Below are 18,791 nucleotides of genomic sequence, written 5' to 3' on the forward strand. Positions count from 1 at the left end.
TTCAAGATAAAAAGCTTCTGCAGCAAAGGAAACAATCGACAAAAGTAATAGGAAACTTTCAGAATGGGAGAAGATATTTGCAAATGATATATCTGATAAAGGGTTAGCATCCAAAATATGCATGAAGAACTTACAGAACTCAACACCCAAAAAGCAAATAATCCAGTTTAAAAATGGACAGAAGACATGAATAGACACTTTTTCAAAGAAGACATCCACATGGCCAACAGACACATGAAAAAATGCTCAAAATCACTCATCATAAGGGAAATACAAATCAAAACTACAATGAGATACCACTCACACCTGTCAGAATGGCTAAAATTAACAACACAAGAAACAACAGGTGTTAGTGAGGATGCAGAAAAAGGGGAACCTTCTTGCACTGTTGGTGGGAATGTAAACTGGTGCAGCCACTCTGAAAAACAGTATCGAGGTGCCTCAGAAAGTTAAAAATAGAATTACCCTACCACCCAGCAATTGCACTACTAGATATTTACCCAGAGGACACAAAAATACAGATTTGAAGGGGTACACGCACCCTGATGTTTATAGTAGCATTATCAACAAGTTAAACCATGCAGAGTCCAAATGTCCATCAACTGATGAATGGATAAAGAAGATGTTCCATTATATATACAATGGAATATTACTCAGCCATCAAAAAATGAAATCTTGCCATTTGCAATGACATGGATGGAGCTAGAGTGTATTATGTTAAGTGAAATAAATCAGTCAGAGAAAGACAAATACCATATGATTTCGCTCATGTGTGGACTTTTAGAAACAAAACAAATGAACATGGGGAAAAAAGAGGCAAACTATAAAACAGATTCTTAATTATAGAGAAACTGAGGATTGATGGAAGGAGGTGGGTGGGCAGATGGGTTAAATGGGTGATGGGCATTAAGGAGGTCACATGTTGAGATGAGCACTGGGTGTTATATGTAAGTGATGAATCACTAAATTCTACTCCTAAAACTAATACTACACTGTGTATTACCTAACTGGAATTTAAATAAAAACTTGAAAAAAACTATTGATATAATGCTAAATGGATAAAATGCCTAGGCATTAACACCTGTGCTTAGTGTGTTAGGAAAATAATAAAAACAAAAACAGAAAAAAACTGTTATGAGTAGATCATGATCCACACATTTAAGGACAGCAACTTTAAAACTAGTGAGCATAGGACAATTACTTACACAGGGATAGAGAAAGCAAGAGAGGAAGCAGAGAGAAGGTTTAGAAGGAAGATCATTAGAATGTATTAATAAGGGAAAATTTGTTTTAATAAAAAAACACTCATTTCAAGCCTAACATGTATTGTATAGCAGATCTTTTTTGTTATTAATAAAAACCTTCATAATTGATTTATGAATTTATATATTTTATTATGATAGAATTGGCAGTTTTATCCTTCTCAAATAACCCTTTATTGAATTTTAAGTTTGAATGTGGAAAAAGCAGTAAGATTTTTTTCATAAGTAAATGATAGAGTGGAAGGTAACATTCTGTCAGAAGTCTCTCTCAAACTTTCAGCAGTAGCAGGGAACAAGATAAATTGTTTTTCTTTTAAACAAACAAACAAAAAAGAACCAAAAGCTTTTGGTCAGATGCAGCAAATGATAATGCTTAGAAGTGGAATTATGACAAAGTTCATTATCTTGCTGCCTACTCTGGTGTTATTTCCCTTGTTGTGCTCTTCTTCATTGTTGATTACATACTGCATTCTTACATGCACTGTGTCCTTCTGGCTAGTATTACAGCATTTCACTTGACTAATTTCCAGACTTTTTTTTTTTTTTTAAATGTCATCCAGAAGTCTTCATTTTAGAATTGAACGCCTCTCTGGTAGTCCAGATCTATGTTGATCTAATAGTTCATTAGTATCTCCTCTCAGTTTCTCAGAGTTTCTCAGAGTCTTACAACTCTCAGCTAGTTTTATGCTTCTAAAATATTTTAAACCTTCCATGAAATAAGTATGTTCCAAATATCACAGGAGCCTTTGACAAAATAAAAACAAAAAGCAAACAAATAAAAACCAACAAGCCCCCTTCCAAAACTCATTCAACTCTTTTTTTTTTTTTTAAGAGAGAGAGAGCATGCCCAAGCAGGGGGATGGGCAGAGGGAGAGGAGAGAGAGAATCTTAAACAGACTCTATGCCCAGTTTGAAGCCCCACATGGGGCAGATGCTTAACTGACTGAGCCACCCAGGTGCCCCAACTCATTCAATTCTTAAAGTAACTTTATGCACCACTTTTTCAGATTATACACTTAACTCTGAGCTTAAATATAAAATGCTGAATGTGTGAATACCTTGAACTAGTAATATCTGCTTTTCACCTGTACCAGTATTTCTAAATTAACATTGTGGTTTTCATGTGGTCACTGAATCTTTCCAGTTTTACAATCTGGAGTAATTATGTGGAGAATATATAATAAATATTTCTTAGCCTTCAAAAAGAGGTAAAATATTCTAGGGACACCTGGGTGACTCAGTTGGTTAAACGTTTGCCTTCAGCTCAGGTCATGATCTCAGGGTCCTGGGATTGAGCCCCACATCAGGTTCCCTACTCAGTGGGGAGCCTGTTTCTCCTTCTCTTTCTGCTGCTCCCCCTGCTTGTGCTCTTTCTCTCTCTGTCAAATAAATAAATAAAAATCTTTTAAAAAAAAGAAGTAAAAATATTCCCCACCATTCTGTTGATGCTGGGACTCCCACATCACTTTCTAATGTGGCTTTCCAAACTCTCACCAAAAGCTTCCATGCTTTTATTGCTTCACCTCTATGTAGGCTTCTTAGTCATTTCAGATTTTTTCCTCTTTTTATCCATTGCCACTCCCATGACAACTTACGTGCCTCTGTTTTCATTTTCTCAGAGAACAAATCAGAACTAAAATGCTGATGATTATTTGATACTGGCTGAGCACAGCTTACAAAACCTTGTATGTTTTTGTCTTCTTGTTATCTGGCCTTGTTACCCCTCCCTTGTTTCCCTTTTTCCCATCAATGCACCTGCCATGCTGCATTTTGTTCTCTTCTCCCAATGTACCTTGCCTGGTTTTGACTCCAGGCTTTTGTGAATGCAGACCCCTTTACCTTGCACACATTTCCCTTCCTTTCTGTTTTGACATCTCTGCCTGCCAAGGTATCATCTCAGATGCTGATGTAGCCAATAAAGCATATTCAACCAAATCTGGGTTAAGGAAACTAATTTTTCTTAATAGGATAATGTGCCCTCTAGAATTTTCAAGCCAGGAGGAATATTGTTAAACTAAATAAAAAGATACTGGTATGTCAAGAGCCGAGTCACCTGTACCACCACTCCCATCTTTAAATAAGATAAATTACCAGTCTGTGTGAACTTCCTCTCCTGAACCACTATTTCTTCATCATAAAATCAGGGGTTTTGATTATGGGGCCTCTAAGGTTCTTTCTAGTTCTAACATGTGATGATTTAGTAATATTTAAAGAATTATATCAAACTATACCTTTTCTGTACTTCATCTTTGATGTGTATTCTGTATAGCTTTCGAGGTTTTATTATTGAATAATCTCAAGGGGCTTTAATGATGCAGTGAACTGACCTATTCTCCACTTGAAAATAGTAATGATAAGAGTTAATCATTTATTGAGCCTGTGATTCTGAACACTTTATATGTATTATTTCAAATTGACTTTTGTTCACCTTTTCTAAACGAGGGACAATAAAATAAAGTTCACGTTAACTTTTTTTGATATTTTAGAACAAGATCAGAGGCAAGTTCATTATGTCACTGTCAATAAATCTGTGTTACTAAAGGCAGCAGACGTGAAGGGTGAAGGACTTACCACAGGGTCACTATAAACAGAGACTGGGTATTGGTAGGAGGATGGTATTGTAGTCCTTCTGAATTTCTTCACCTCAGTAATGTTTGATAATGTTCTATTTTAATGATTAATGATCAAATGGGTATCTTAAAATAACTACTGATACATGCACTTGTATTTAGAGCAAATATTGATCAGAAAAGTGGTGAGGGTGCCTGGGTGGCTCAGTCGTTATGCGTCTGCCTTCAGCTCAGGTCATGATCCCAGGGTCCTGGGATCCAGTCCCACATCGGGCTCCCCGCTCAGTGGGAAGCCTGCTTCTCCCTCTCCCACTCCCCCTGCTTGTGTTCCCTCTCTCACTGTGTCTCTATCTGTCAAATAAATAAATAAAATCTTAAAAAAAAAAGAAAAGTGGTGAAAGTCATAGTCATGGTCTTTTTATTTTTTTTAATGGAATAAGGAAAGTTCCTCTTTCCAGAAAAGGAACAAACTAACAAAATCAGGGCAGAGATCAATTTATGGTTGGTGTGTTTAAGCTGTGGTTTGCAAACTCAGATTCTTTCAGTGGGCTAGATTACTTGTTCAAGGTCACATAATAAGTTAGTGACAAAGCCTGATCTAGCCTCAAGTATTCAAATAAGGTATTTCTAAAGTTAAATACATCTTGATGCCACATAATATAATAAATATCATGCTATATTAAACACTTGTGAAATAAGGGAGAACTTAATTAAATCAATGCAATATATGTTTTATATATGTTTTTATAATATGTTTGTGTGTAGTAATAGAATATTTTTAAAGTCTTTAACAATTTAGAGTTGATACATGCATTCACCTTCCATCCATCCTTTCTATTTATTTAACAAATATGAAACGATAGTATGTCTCTAATACTGTGCCAAGTGGTGAATATCTGGCATATATAATGAACTGAGGAAACCAGTGTATTAAAGCAATAACATTTCTGTTTTCTAACAGTTCTCAATGAGCAAGTATTTACTTATACTAGCATTTTACTCTCCCAATCACTCCACTAAGGGAAGTAGTACAAGTAGAATTATTTTTATTTTACGAATGAAATAGAAATCATGGAATGAATTTGGAGACTTAGTCTAAGTGCAAGTTAGCACCAATTAAACCCGTATCTTTTGACTGACATTTCAGTAATTCTTCTGAACAGCAATATAGTGAGAATGATGCTCACAACCATTAAAAAAATATTTCAACCCCATCCATTTGTCAAATGAGAGTCATCAAAAATAATGGTCTTGTAGTAAAGCAGGTTTATGTAGAAGGAGAAATCACGCATCTGAAAAGCAACTAAAGCCAGAAACTTTTCCCCATGTCTTTCTGTTTCACATGCACCTGGTAGGAATAACAATGAATGAAACGTTCAGAGCTCCAGAGAGGCAAAGGAGTTCTTACCATGGCCTCACACGAACTTTGGAAATGCATGAAAGCATAATAAAGCATTGGAATAAGTTGTCCACCCAAAAGAGATTGTAATTTTAAATAAAAGCCCAAAAAGAATGCAATGGAAGGATAGAAAGCTATGCCAATTTAATGGCAAGGCAAGGAAAAATCCTGAAATGGTGAGATGGATGAAATGTGACTAAAGCATTAAAGTATGAATTATGAAATAATATTAGAGTTTTTCCATAAAACATATTTTTAATTAAGACATATTTTTAATCAAATTAATTCTCCTTGTCCCAATATTGGGTTAATTAGGATATGTTTAACGCACTGGTAAATGCATGGATGGTTCTAGAGCAGGGTTCCCTAACATAATTTTCTGAAATGATGGAAATGTTCTACGTGTGCTTTCTCCAATATAGTAGCCACTATCCACATGTGGTTATAAAGTACTTAAAAAGTGGCTGTTGTACTAAAGAACTGAATATTTAATCTCACTTAATTATAATTGACTTATATTTAAATAATCACATGTGTCTAGTGGCTCCTATTAAGTGTAGTTCCAAACTCTTTGGCATCTATTTCTAAACTATGTGGTTCAAATGTTCATTTGACAAAATTTGGCTTATACCACAGAATTTAAGGCTAGAACCATTCTTAGAGATTATCTAAGCCAGTGGCTTTCAGACTTCATTAACCAATAAGTCCTAATAAGAGATTAAATTAAATTGATACATCATACATATAGATGTGGCTCAGATGTCCTTTGAAGTGGGAGGGAATCAATCCAGGGATTATTTCAAGTGGAATAGAGTATTTTGATATTGTTCTTTCAGAGGGTGATGTGTCTACAGTATGTCTATATTGTATATATATGATGAAAATGCATTGGCTTTTTGTACAAACACAATCTGCTCTCTACCCTGCTGTCAGTGTTTTAATGTTTCTACAGTTTTGCTAATGCAGGATTTCATATTTTGCCTCTCTGATGAATGGCACTTATTCTTTGTAACTGTTCAGTGCTGTAAAGAAATATCCCAAGTGTCATTAGGATTGTTGTTGCCAGAACTGATAGGCATGAATGACACTTAAAATAAATATGTTAACTCTAAAAAAGAAAAAAACTCTTAAAGAAAAAAAAATCTTTAGTATGTAGGTTGCGCCATAATATTTTTATTTTGATTTATTCCATTTTTAAAAGTCATTATCAACATCTCAAAAAACTTTGCTGTTTCCCGTTACTTTATTTTATAGATGAGGGAAGTGTGTCCTGGAAACATTGGATGAACCTCCAATTATACCAGGAAGGTCAGGCTGAAAACCATTGCTCTGCATTTGGCACATTACCTTAAAAATAGACATTGGTTTGGGGCCTGTGCGTGGCTTAGTCAGTTGAGCATCTGACTCTTGATTTCAGTTGAGGTCATAATCTCAGGGTCATGGGATGCCTACTGTATTAAGCTTCTTCCTGTGGGCAGCATATTTATCAATCAAATATATTTTTTCTTTAGAAATATTTAAAAGTATGATGGTTCGTGCCCAAGTGCCTCCTTTGCTGCTTGCTCAGTAGAAGACTAATCATGGAAATATAACTTCATGGCTAATCAGTGTAAGAACCCGTCATACTGGAAACTTGCAGGACCCAAAACTCACAGCACAGCTGCACTCTTTGCCAAATGAGATCCTGATCTCCACCTAAAATTTGGGTCACCTTCAGTTCAGTATTTTGCCACATGATTGAAACAAAGCCAGTGATTAAAAGATATCCCATCATTTTATTTATCTTAAAGATGCTGAAGAAAGAATAAACACTATTGATCAAAATCAGTGGTGCAGTGGTTTATCACTTAGAGTTTTATACTTACTGGAAGAGATATTTTAGACTGATTTTGTAATTTTTTTTAGATTTTACTTATTCATTTATTTGAGACAGAAAAAGAGAGGGAGAGCGAGAGTTGGGGCAGGGGCAGAGGGAGAGGGAGAAGCAGACTCCGTGCTGATCAGGGAGCCCGATATGGGACTCCATTCCAGGACCCTGAGATCTTGACCTGCGCCAAAGGCAGACGCTTAACCGACTGAGCCACACAGGCAGCTGATTTGTGTAATTTTTAAAAATCTATCTCATTTTTGTGTCAATATAAAAAATATAAAGGAAATAAAGTAGTTGTCCTTCCTAAATTTTCTTCCAGAATGTTTGGGTCTGACATTTTTTTAAACCATACTTTGTCCTTTTTATAGATACAAATTTAAAAAAAATAAAACAACACTCCATCATTCTCTATGTGCTCACAGTCACTGGGTGCAGCATATCATGACAACATCCCTGTATCTTATCTTCTGGATTTTCTTCAGCTACCGACATGCCTTCTGTGGTTTTTGTTACTGGAGCTCTCTTGATGTTATCAGGCAGTGTCAGTGGAAGGCGTTCATATGACAACTGGCATTCATATCCCTGCCTCTATTAATCTATACATGGTTTGTTATTTAAAATGTACAACAGTAGCCATTATCCTGTCATGACATCAGAAATAAGAAGCAAGTTTGATCACACACAGTGTCACCTGTCTGATTGCTAAATGGCTGATAGCAAAAGTGAGGGATCATAAGTTTTAAGATGGATCCTGATTATAGTTATGTTAAAATGTTTTTACAAATGCACACATCAGTAATAATTGTTGCATATCAGGTACACTATGATTGATAAATCTAGGGGGCAAAAGTTTAAGGAGAAACAGGAAATGCATCTTGTCTCAAAGTATCTCTCTAAAAGATATTAATTACGGATGGAAAAGACTTCACAGTGTGGAAACCCCACAGATACCATCTTAACCAAATGAATGGTATTGACATCACCATTTGTAAGACATAGCAACATCTCGAAGCCCTTGGTATGATGGACTGAGAGGATTTAATCATGGGAAAACATTAGACAAATACAATTTGAGGGGTATTCTACAAAATAACTGTTTTGATACTCTTGGAAAGTGTCAAAATCATGAAAGACTAAGATTATCGTATGTTGAAGGAAACTGAGGGAAAAAAAAAACAGTTAAATGTAATATTGCATCCTGGATAGGATCATGGGACCAAAATAAGATATTAATAGAAAAACGGGTAAGATTTGAATTTCTTTAGGGGAAGCTGCATGAAGGGTATATGAAGCTATTATTTTGCAACATTTTAGTAAGTCTAACATTATTTTAAAATGAAAAATAATCAAAATACGCATTATGGAATTGATGCCATATCATTTTTGCACAGTAGTTCAGTGCAGAGGCATTTGAGATCATTCATATTTTTTCCTGGCATCATCATCATCATCATATTTTCCTTAGAGAATGTCAAACGTCTTTACAAATATGTCACAACTTAAAGTATATGTGACTATACTTGGGAGTTCAAATAGGGCTCAATTTAATACATATTAATTTATACCGGCATTCCATAGAACACCCAGCAATCTCACTTTTTTTTACAGATAACATATTTAAAGCATATGCCCCCCCTTTTTTTTAATTTCAAGTTTTTACTTAAATTTTAGTTAACACATACAGTAAAATTGGTTTTAGATGTAGACTTTAGTGATTCACCACTTACATATAACACCCAGTGCTTATCACGAGTGTCCTCCTTAATACCTATCTCCCATTCAGCCCATCCCCTGCCCACCTCCCTTCATCAACCCTTAGTTTGTTCTCTCTTGTTAAGAGTCTCTTATGGTTTGCTTTCCTCTCTCTATTTTTCCTCTTCTCCTATGTTCATCTGTTTTGTTTCTTAGATTCCACATATGTGTGAGATTATATGGTATTTGTCTTTATCTGACTGACTTATTTCGCTTAGCATAACACATTCTAGCTCTATCCACATTGTTGCAAATGGCAAGATTTCATTCTTTTTGATGGCTGAGTAATATTTCATTGTATATGTATACCACATCTTCTTTACCTGCTGATGAACATTTGGGCTCTTTCCATAGTTTGGCTGTTGTTGATAATTTAAAGCATATGCTACTAATACCAGTCAGTACAAAGTTTTATCTTGTAAGTGTCTGGCTATACATTATCATATCGATTGGTACAAAAGCATTCCTAAACCAGTCTAGTGATTGTAAATACAGTCCAGAAGTTCTGGGAAGTGTACATGGAAAATATACACATTACCTTTCATGAAAATAAAAAAAATCAGAGCTTGTTTTCAGTAGGACTTCAGCATCTTTTCACATGCTGCATAATCCAACACTGTTTTATGTATTCAAAATGGCATTGTCTTGGAGAATAACTGAGGCAGAAACCTGCTTGAGGAGAGGGAGGATCTTGCCCCTCCCCCTGTCCACCTGCTGGTGTGTGTACAAATACATTAGGTGGCTTGCAGCACCCAGTAACTTTTTACATTTGTCCTTTAAAGTGCTGTATTTTCCTGGTGTTTAATGTACTGAAGTAAATGGGTTTGGAGACGTGAAGCTGACAGTCTTCATATAAAATCTGTCACTATTTTCATCATCCTCAATCCAACAAATAGTCATTCTAAGCATGACCAATCACATAGTAGTGCATTTCCTGAGGGGTATATACTGAACTCTATGATTGTAGGGCCAGAGATGATATAGGCCACAGATTTCTCTGCCTGTACATTTTTTTTTTTTATCGTGCTGTATGACCTTTAATTAAGTATATATAATGTCTTCCAATCACGTCACCTAGCGACCATTTTACCCACTGCTCTGTTTGGCAGCCAGTCTCTTGTCTCTCTCTTCAGCGATGGTGAGGCGGATACCCTTTCCACGGGGAAGAGAAATCCACGGTTTGTTGCCTTTGCCAATAACAAAAATGTTGGAGAGTCGGGTGGCAAAGCTGTTGCCATTGGCATCTTTCACGTGAACCACATCAAACGAACCAGGATGTCTCTCTCTGTTGGTGATCACACCAATTCTTCCCAGGTTGGCACCCCCAGTCACCATACACAGATTACCAGTATCAAACTTGATGAAATCAGTAATCTTTCCAGTCTCCAAATCAATCTGAATGGTATCATTCACCTTGATGAGGGGATCAGGGTAGCGGATGGTGCGTGCATCATGAGTCACCAGATGAGGGATTCCTTTTGTCCCCACAAAGATCTTTCGCACGTTGCACAACTTATACTTGGCCTCCTCAGGTGTTATCCGATGAACAGCAAAGTGACCCTTGGTGTCATAGATCAGACGGAAATTCTCCCCAGTCTTGTCAATGCTGATGACATCCATAAAACCAGCAGGGTAGGTTATATCAGTTCGGACCTTGCCATCAATCTTAATAAAACGCTGCATACAGATCTTCTTTACTTCATCTCCTGTTAGGGCATACTTAAGTCTGTTCCTTAGGAAAATGATGAGAGGGAGACATTCTCTCAACTTGTGGGGACCAGTAGATGGGCGAGGAGCAAACACACCAGTCAGTTTATCCAGCATCCAATGCTTTGGAGCTGCTACACGCTTCAGATGCTTCTTGGGACCACGAGCCTCCTTACCATGGCTGCCTCTGCCTGTACATTTTAAAGGTTGATTTTAGCAGTCTTTTTTGAGCATCTAATAATAATTAACATAATTTTGCTTACTGTGCATCAACATCAGTCATATATACATAATATTTAAGATTATGTAATTTGGGCTTATAAATATCAAGCAGTTTACCTAACATCACTCAGCAGATTTCAAACCTGTGAAATCTAACCTCCAAGTCCATGTTCTTAACCCCTGGATCATACCATAGGCAGGAGTTGAGCATTCAAAGATGGAGAAAACAGTTATCTAGCTTTTGAAGAGTTCTAAGAATGAACGATTTAATCCTCTTGTTTCCACAGGACAAGTATCAAGGAAGTAAAGAGGGCTGAGTATTTTCAGTTAACCATGAAATTAGCTAGATCCTTCATTTTTTCTCAGGTCATGCTATAAACCTCACACCATGTGTCTAGCTACTGCTGCATACCAAACTACCCAAAATTCATCCTCAATAATAGACATTTATTATTGCCCAAGAATCTCTGGATTTCCTATGTCACTCTTGTATTATGAACCAGGCTTGGCTAATTTTGGCTGGCTCACCCATCTTTCTAATTTCCGCTGACAGCCCTTCTGGGTGACTTCACTCATGTGTCTGGCTATTGAGTAGCTGATAGTTGGCACAAAAGGAGAGACTGGGCCTCATGTCTCTGATCATCTAGCAGGCTATCCTGGCCTTGCTCACGTGGGGAATGGGACTCTAAAAAAGAGTGCAAAGTGTTGAGATCTAGGTTCAGAGATGAGTGTTCACAGCATCATTTCTATCACATTGTATTGGACATAGCAAGTCACAAGGCTATCCTAGACAGATTCAAAAGAAGAGTAAATATATTCCATCTGTTGATGGGAGAAGGGATGAAGTCATATGTCAAAGGTGATATGAAGAATTGGAGATATATTTGCAATCAGTTACACACACACACACACTTGCATGATGTTATCTCTCTTCTACAGAGAGAATTCTTTGACTTCATTACCTGAAACACTTCCTCAACTGCCCACATTTCTATCCCACATTCATCAGTCCACACGTAGCCTAGATGTCTCTTACTTCTGAGAATCCACTAATACTGGTCTGCCTTCTTGACACAGATGAAAGGATTCAATCTGCAGTTGTAACTTTTTTTTTTCATGACTGTAAAAGACTTTTTTTTTTAAGATTTTATTTATTCATGAGAGACAGAGAGAGAGGCAGAGGGAGAAGCAGGCTCCCAAGGAGCAGGGAGCCCGATGCGGGACTCGATCCCAGGACTCCAGGATCATGACCTGAGCCGAAGTCGCTTAACCAACTGAGCCACCCAGGTGCCCTTGTCATAACTTTTTTAAAATCCTCTTTCTAGATTATATACTTTCTTCTTATAAACCACTGGTTTATAACACTGGTTGGAATATGACATAATATTTTCACCTTATTAAAAAAAATCTCAGTTTGGATATTAATATTTTTTGGATATTAATATTCTTAAAACATACTATTCTCATTTTGTTGTTTTGTATTTTTTTGTTCAGTTTAAATATGTTGCTGCTAAGGGGTAGAATATTTTCTATCTATATTGTCCAGATACATGGATTAGTAATAACTTCATTTATTTCCATTGAGGAGGGGCACCTGGGTGACTCAGTTACGTGTCTGCCTTCGGCTCAGGTCATGATCCCAGGGTCCTGGGATCAAGCCCCACATCAGGCTTCCTGCTCAGCAGGGAGTCTGCTTCCTCCTCTCCGTCTGCTTCTCCCCCTGCTTGTGCTCTCTCTCTCTCTCTCTGTGTGTCAAATAAATTAAAAATAAATAAATATTTTGAATGAGGGATGTGTGATTTTATAGGAAACTAAGATTCAAGTCTTATCCATAGAGGTGGTTCATGTAACAGTAGGTGCCCATCACAACTTAGATTGATCAGATCAATGAGAAATAGAATGCGTTGTTTTAACAGTTTTTCTCTGATTTCAAAAGTATTACATATTAATTACAAAAATTTGAATATTAACAAAAAAGTAGAGAGAATGAAAATAAAGCCAATAGTCAGAAGTAACTCTTAATATTTTGGGGCATTTCCTTCCAGTATTTATGCATCATTTTTTTTAAGCTGCATAGTTGACATACATCATATAAATGTATATACTGTTCTTTCTACATATAATATAGCATCAGTGTTTTTAACATAAGTAGAAATAAGACCTAAAAATCAGGAATGAGAGGCAGTTGGGTGGCTCAGTTTGTTAAGCATCCAACTCTTGATTTCAGCTGAGGTCTTGATCTCAGGGTTGTGAGACAGCCTGACGTGAGGCTCCGTGCTGAGCATGGAGCTTGCTTAGATTTATCTCTCTCCGGAAGGCATCTGGGTGGTGGAGTGGGTTAAGTGTCTGACTTTTGGTTTTGGCTCAGGTCATGATCTTGGGGTTGTAGGATCAAGCCTGGCATTGGGCTCCAAGCTAGGCGTGAAGTGTGCTTGAGTCTCTCTCTTGCTCTCCCTCTAACCCTCCCCAATGTACTCTCTTTCTAAAATAAATAAATGAATCTTTAAAAAAAAAAAAAGATTTTCTCTTTCCCTCTCCCTCTATCCCCCTCCTCTCTCTAAAAAATTTAAATAAATTAAAAAACCAGGGAATGAAAGAAGATAAGTCATTATATTAATATCATTACTAGAATGAACATTTTCTAAATTTCATTTAATCAGTTTCCAAAGGATCATTTATAGAAAGCCTAATTTTTGGACATTAGTACAAACACGGAAATGTAATCCCAATCCTTGAGAAACTCAGGCTGGTAAAATTACAATGTCATGGTAGAAGGGCAATAATATATCTATAGTTTTGTATGGGTGATATAGAGAAGAGAATGTTGCCTAGGGAGTCACTTATTATACAATTGATGAGACTTAGAATTTCTTGTGATTTTATGTGTGTATTTTTTTGTTTGACATTTAAACATACACATATTCTAAACACGAGTTCTACTATAACACATAAAAAATAGTGTTTCATTAAAGACACAAAGATTTTAATGTTTTAGTATTTGCAAAGAGAGCTTTTAACATGCACTGACCTGGAAGTGATTCCTCGCAGTGTTTATGAGATTCACAGCATTCTTTATTTTGCTTCTATTCTCAGTAATCAGGGGTTTTCAGTTTATTCCTTGTTTTTTTTTCTTTCTTTTTTCTCTCCTTTTTATTAAGCTGAGACCCTGCAAATGTTTGAAAAATAGATGCAATCTGTAAAAGGAACATTTTCTCATCTGTTACTGGAGATACTATGGATGCCTCATCAGGGAACTATAGTTGGTGTTTTTTTAATAAAAAGACTCTCTTTCTTGGGGAACAATGAGTCATTTATGGTTTCAGTAAGGGAAGAGGTTGTCCATTTTGCCAACAGACAGGTTTAATACAACTAAAGGCAACAACAAAGTGGTAGAAATGAGATTTATAGTAAAGTTGAACTGAAGCCTTCCAGACTGAAACACACATTTCATCACAGTGTATTTACTGTTAAGCATACATCTCAGCAAAGTCACACAATTGTAGTAGGAAGATGATCATAATGCATATGTCACGGGGTTTAGGTATTGTGGCAGTATGAAGGACACACATTTCAATAACACTCTCCTTTTACTTTCTTTGCCTCTTTCTTTCCCATTCTCATCAAGCATCAGACTATTAGAGTAGATCATTTTATAAAATTAAGCTTGTATCTGTGGGTAATCTGTTTATTAAAATTGTTAATATCTATTAATGAGTGTATTTAAAAGTATATAGAGAAGCCTGTTAGCCCAGCCATAGTCAAGTTAGCAGGAACTTGAATGGGAAATAATGTCATTCAATCTGCATTTAGCCATGATTAACATGAATACATTCAGCATTTATTTTGACATTTATTCAGTACTTACTATGTGTTTAATTCTAGAAATTAAATGATGAATAAGATGAAGTCCCTTTCCTCAGACTTTTTTCCACCCAAGATACTGTGATTATAGGTAACTCTTGTACTATGTTAAGAACCTTCAATAGATGTATGATAAAACTCTAAGAAGTTACATATGTCACTCAATGATGTTAAGTGTTTGGCTTTCCGTAGATATTAATATAACCCTGAAAACTGATCAGATCCATCCATTAGCCAGAAAATTCTAACAGAGTCTGGAGAGCAGTTTAAAGGGGTTTATTGATGCTGGCATTCAGAGACTTTTATTCCAGTTGCAATGGGCCGGTGAGGGTTGCATTGTTACTGGGTAGAAGGAGGGCCTAAGTATGCAAATGAAGGGAAAAGAAGGGGATATTTGTATTTCTGAGGACACATGGATATTAACTTTTGGCAAAATAAAAATTAATGCTTCCTAGGAGAATGTTGAACTTTGTTATATACATATTGTTATACCAAGGATGTAGGCAACTCTTTTAACAGCTTCATACCTAAAAGTCTGACATCACAATTTTTTTAATCTGTGATCTTAGATCACAAAGATTTCAGGTACTCTAAAATTACTTGCTTTCAGATTAAGTATTTGATTGTCAGATTTTTATTCTTTTTTTTTTAAAAAGATTTTATTTATTTATTCATGAGAGACAGAGGAGGAGAGAGAGAGAGGGGGAGAGAGAGAGAGAGAGAAGCAGAGGGAGAAGCAGGCTCCCAAGGAGCAGGGAGCCCGATGCGGGACTCGATCCCAGGACCCTGGGATCATGACCTGAGCCGAAGGCAGACGCTTAACCATCTGAGCCACCCAGGGGCCCCCTAGATTTTTATTCTTATATGTGCTAGTGGAGTTTAGACTAAAAACTATATAAATATATATTTTTTAAATTTTTTATTGGATAAAATGAATTTAGGTATTAATTTGAATTTCTAGAGGAGGACTTTTAACATTGAGGTTAAAGTAAAAGTATTTTAAGTATAATTTTATAATATTAACCATTATTTTGTAACTGTTAGATCTGTATTTTAAGCACATTAAAGATTAATTTCAAGAAGATTCTTTAAGTAAAAGAATGGTAACCAAAAGCAAATAACTATAACATTCATTTACATTTATTATGTAATTTTTCAAATGGAAAGATAATTTTTAGGTGGATACCATATTGCAATTGCTGAAAAATAGATTTTTAAAAATATTTTAAAAATATACAGAATCTTACTGTCCTCAGATTATTAGACATTTGTATTATACTTTGTAATGTCTTCTTTTCCTCCATTTTCCAAAATAAATTCTGTATTTATTTCTAAAAAATTATTTTGGAGAATGAAAGAGAGATGCTTTTTTGTGTATTATCTAACCCATTTTTATATTTTCAAAGATTAGATAACCAGATTGATTAACCAGAAACTTCTTTTCTACCTTGGCCATGTAGATGTGTCCAGGTCTATCCTGGTCAGAGCCCACTCAAGGTGTTGGATACTTGATTAGTGAGCCCATAAGTATTTATTTGAATGCAATGTAGGCAGCATGGTGTTAGTTACCAAAAAAAGACAAGGCATTTTGTAATAATGTGTCTTTTTTTTTTTTTTGGCTCAAAGAGACCTTACTTGGTTCACTGATTGTTTGGGTTCAGTTATTCAGAAATGTATACTATGCCGACCAAGCACCAGATAGCATGCTAGATATTGGGAATATAAAGACAAATAAGATTGTCTTCAGAACTCAGTAAGGAAGAATGTACCCAGAGAGTAACCAGGTCCCTTGATAAGTGCTATTATATCACAATGAAGAGTGCCTACCGTTTGACCCAGAGAGAAGAGGGTGATTAAGCTTGCTTAGAAAAACATGTGTAATTGTTTGATTACTCTGCTGTAGTAAAAAAATCCACTACAATAGTTATAAAAGGCCAGTGTGTAAAAAGGCAAAGTCTAGTTTATGAGCATTGTTTCAGGAAATTATATCTGAAAACTCAAAGTCAGCATTAAAAAAAAAAAAAACTTGTGTTTTTTTTGTTTGTTTTTTTACAGGTTTTGAATTGTGAGACCAATTATAAAAACTCACAAAGAATGAGTTCTGTATTGATTAAACTAATTGAATTTTAATCATGGCCTTGAAAGAAAATTGCCAGACAGGAAGAATATAATCAAAACTCAGACCCCTGAGTTGTTATAACCCAGAGAAGAGATATTAATTAAGAAACCATATTGTAAACACTATTCATTTGGGAGCAGGCCACTGTTCTGTATGAGTGTGAAAGGAAGCCTAACCAGAATCCTATGGTAGGCAGAGAGAAGAAACACTTTATGTGGGACTAGCTCATGTAAGTATTATTATTGAGCAAGATCCATAACCACTTGGTACCTTGGTTTCTTCCCTTATAAACTGAAAATATTTTCAAGATGCTTCCATATGCAAAATTGCATTTTTGTTATTCTACAAAGGAGAAAACTAGTAAGTTTTCAGAAACTTTGTAGTGTGAGAAAATTGTGAAAGAAAATCAAATCTTTAATAGCAGGATCACCAGTAACGTAAGAAAGCAGCGCAATATCCCAAGATTTGAAAAAATATATATAAACCTATATTTTTTTCCTTAACTCTTCCATCTTCAGTGCCATATGCAACATTAATGTAACCCGAGTATGTGTGCTACTTCATGATAAACAGACACTTTCTTCTAGCAAAGTTATATATTATGTTAATCTGTTCAAAATGTTTTTTTGAAAAGTGCCCCATATTGAGAGCAAAGACATAGACCAGGAAGTGTTTTGTAAAACAAAAAACAAAAATAAAACAAAGCAAACAAAATATGAACACTCATTTTCTTGATCTAAAGTAAAAATCATAGCATTACTGCTTACAGTCAATCAGACTAATCTCTCCAGTAGTTAGTCTTATATGTGTTCCTCTCATTTTACAGATGAGGAACCTGAGGCACAGTGACACTCAAATAGCTACAGTGATGGTTTCATTGCTTTATTAGTTTCCTGGATTTCCTTATGGATTTCTGTAATTGTGGATCTCTATGTGTCAGTTTTATCTTCAGGATTGTGAGTGAATTGGATTAAATCGTATCTTAGGCCCTTAGGGTTTTATTTTGTTTTGTTTTTTGTTTTGTTTTACTGGGATTCACATAAACTACACTTGCATATACAGCTCTAACGTTGGATTTTTTAAATATTTTTTATTTTTATTAGAGAGAGTACAAGCAGGGGGAGTGGCAGGCAGAGGGAGAGGGAGAAGCAGGCTTCCCGCTCAGCAGGGAGGGGCTCGATCCCAGGACCCCAGGATCGTGACCTGAGCTGAAGGCAGATGCTTAACCATCTGAGCCACCCAGGCTCCCCAATAGTGTGGATTTTTGAAATATGTGAGAAGAAGGCACATTTGGCTTGGATCCTTAGAGTTCTGTTCCCACTGCTGCATGTTTATCAGGCTTCATGTTTATCATCTCATTCTTAAATTTTAACAATGGGCCTTCTTTTCCTATCCCTTTGCACTTTTCTCCCTCCCTTCCTTCTATAATTACCCATCTGGAGCTTGATTTGAATAAAGAAAACCATTGTGCTGTTATTGGATTAGAGAATTGTCCCAAATAGTCTCTATTCTTGTGAAGCATCCAGTCTAGCGGAGGCCCCAGCAAGTAACTACATGGAAGCCAGTGTTTCAACAAGAGTCTCTGAAATAACTTTACTGACTCTCATTTCTTCTCTTTCAATTCACATGACTAGGCTAATCTTCCTTTTTTTAAAGGTTTTATTTATTTATTTAAGAGAGAGAAAGCAAGCACAAGCAGGGGAGGGGCAGAGGGAGAAGCAGTCTCCCCACTGAGCAGGGAGCTGGGCACAGGGCTCGATCCCAGGACCGTAGGATCATGACCTGAGCCAAAGGCCAACGCTCAACAACTGAGCCACCCAGGCGTCCCTAAGCTAATCTTCCTTTTAAAAAAATTACATCTTTGCTCTCATGTCTCTTCCTAAAATCCTCATCTCCCCCTTGGCTTTTCTTAAACTAAATTCAATTCCTATACCTTACCTTAAAGCTTATATATTGCCTGTTGCGGTCATATTTCCCATTTTCCCCCGACAGTCTGCTCAAATTTAGCTCAGTCTCCTCACTACTCTCT

General features: G+C 36.2%; 2 protein-coding genes across 4 annotated transcripts in view; one reads left to right on the plus strand and one right to left on the minus strand.

The window, feature by feature from the left end:
* Positions 1 to 18,791, plus strand: part of LINGO2 (leucine rich repeat and Ig domain containing 2) — a 1,267,465-nt gene that overhangs the window by 176,870 nt on the left and 1,071,804 nt on the right. The gene's annotated exons all lie outside the window — the stretch shown is intronic.
* On the minus strand, positions 9,862 to 10,739 carry LOC112809643 (small ribosomal subunit protein eS4, X isoform-like). The gene has a single exon (XM_025853004.2). The coding sequence runs from the start codon at positions 10,675 to 10,677 to the stop codon at positions 9,940 to 9,942; it is 738 nt and encodes a 245-aa protein (XP_025708789.1). The 5' UTR covers positions 10,678 to 10,739; the 3' UTR covers positions 9,862 to 9,939.

Source organism: Callorhinus ursinus, unplaced genomic scaffold (assembly GCF_003265705.2).
Source record: "Callorhinus ursinus isolate GAN/ISIS: 27379988/994484 unplaced genomic scaffold, GSC_fseal_2.0 scaffold42, whole genome shotgun sequence".
Lineage (NCBI taxonomy): Eukaryota > Metazoa > Chordata > Mammalia > Carnivora > Otariidae > Callorhinus > Callorhinus ursinus.

Excerpts from the sequence above, each read along its gene's own strand:
- LOC112809643 (XM_025853004.2), bottom strand. The coding sequence starts at position 10,677 with ATGCTGGATAAACTGACTGGTGTGTTTGCTCCTCGCCCATCTACTGGT.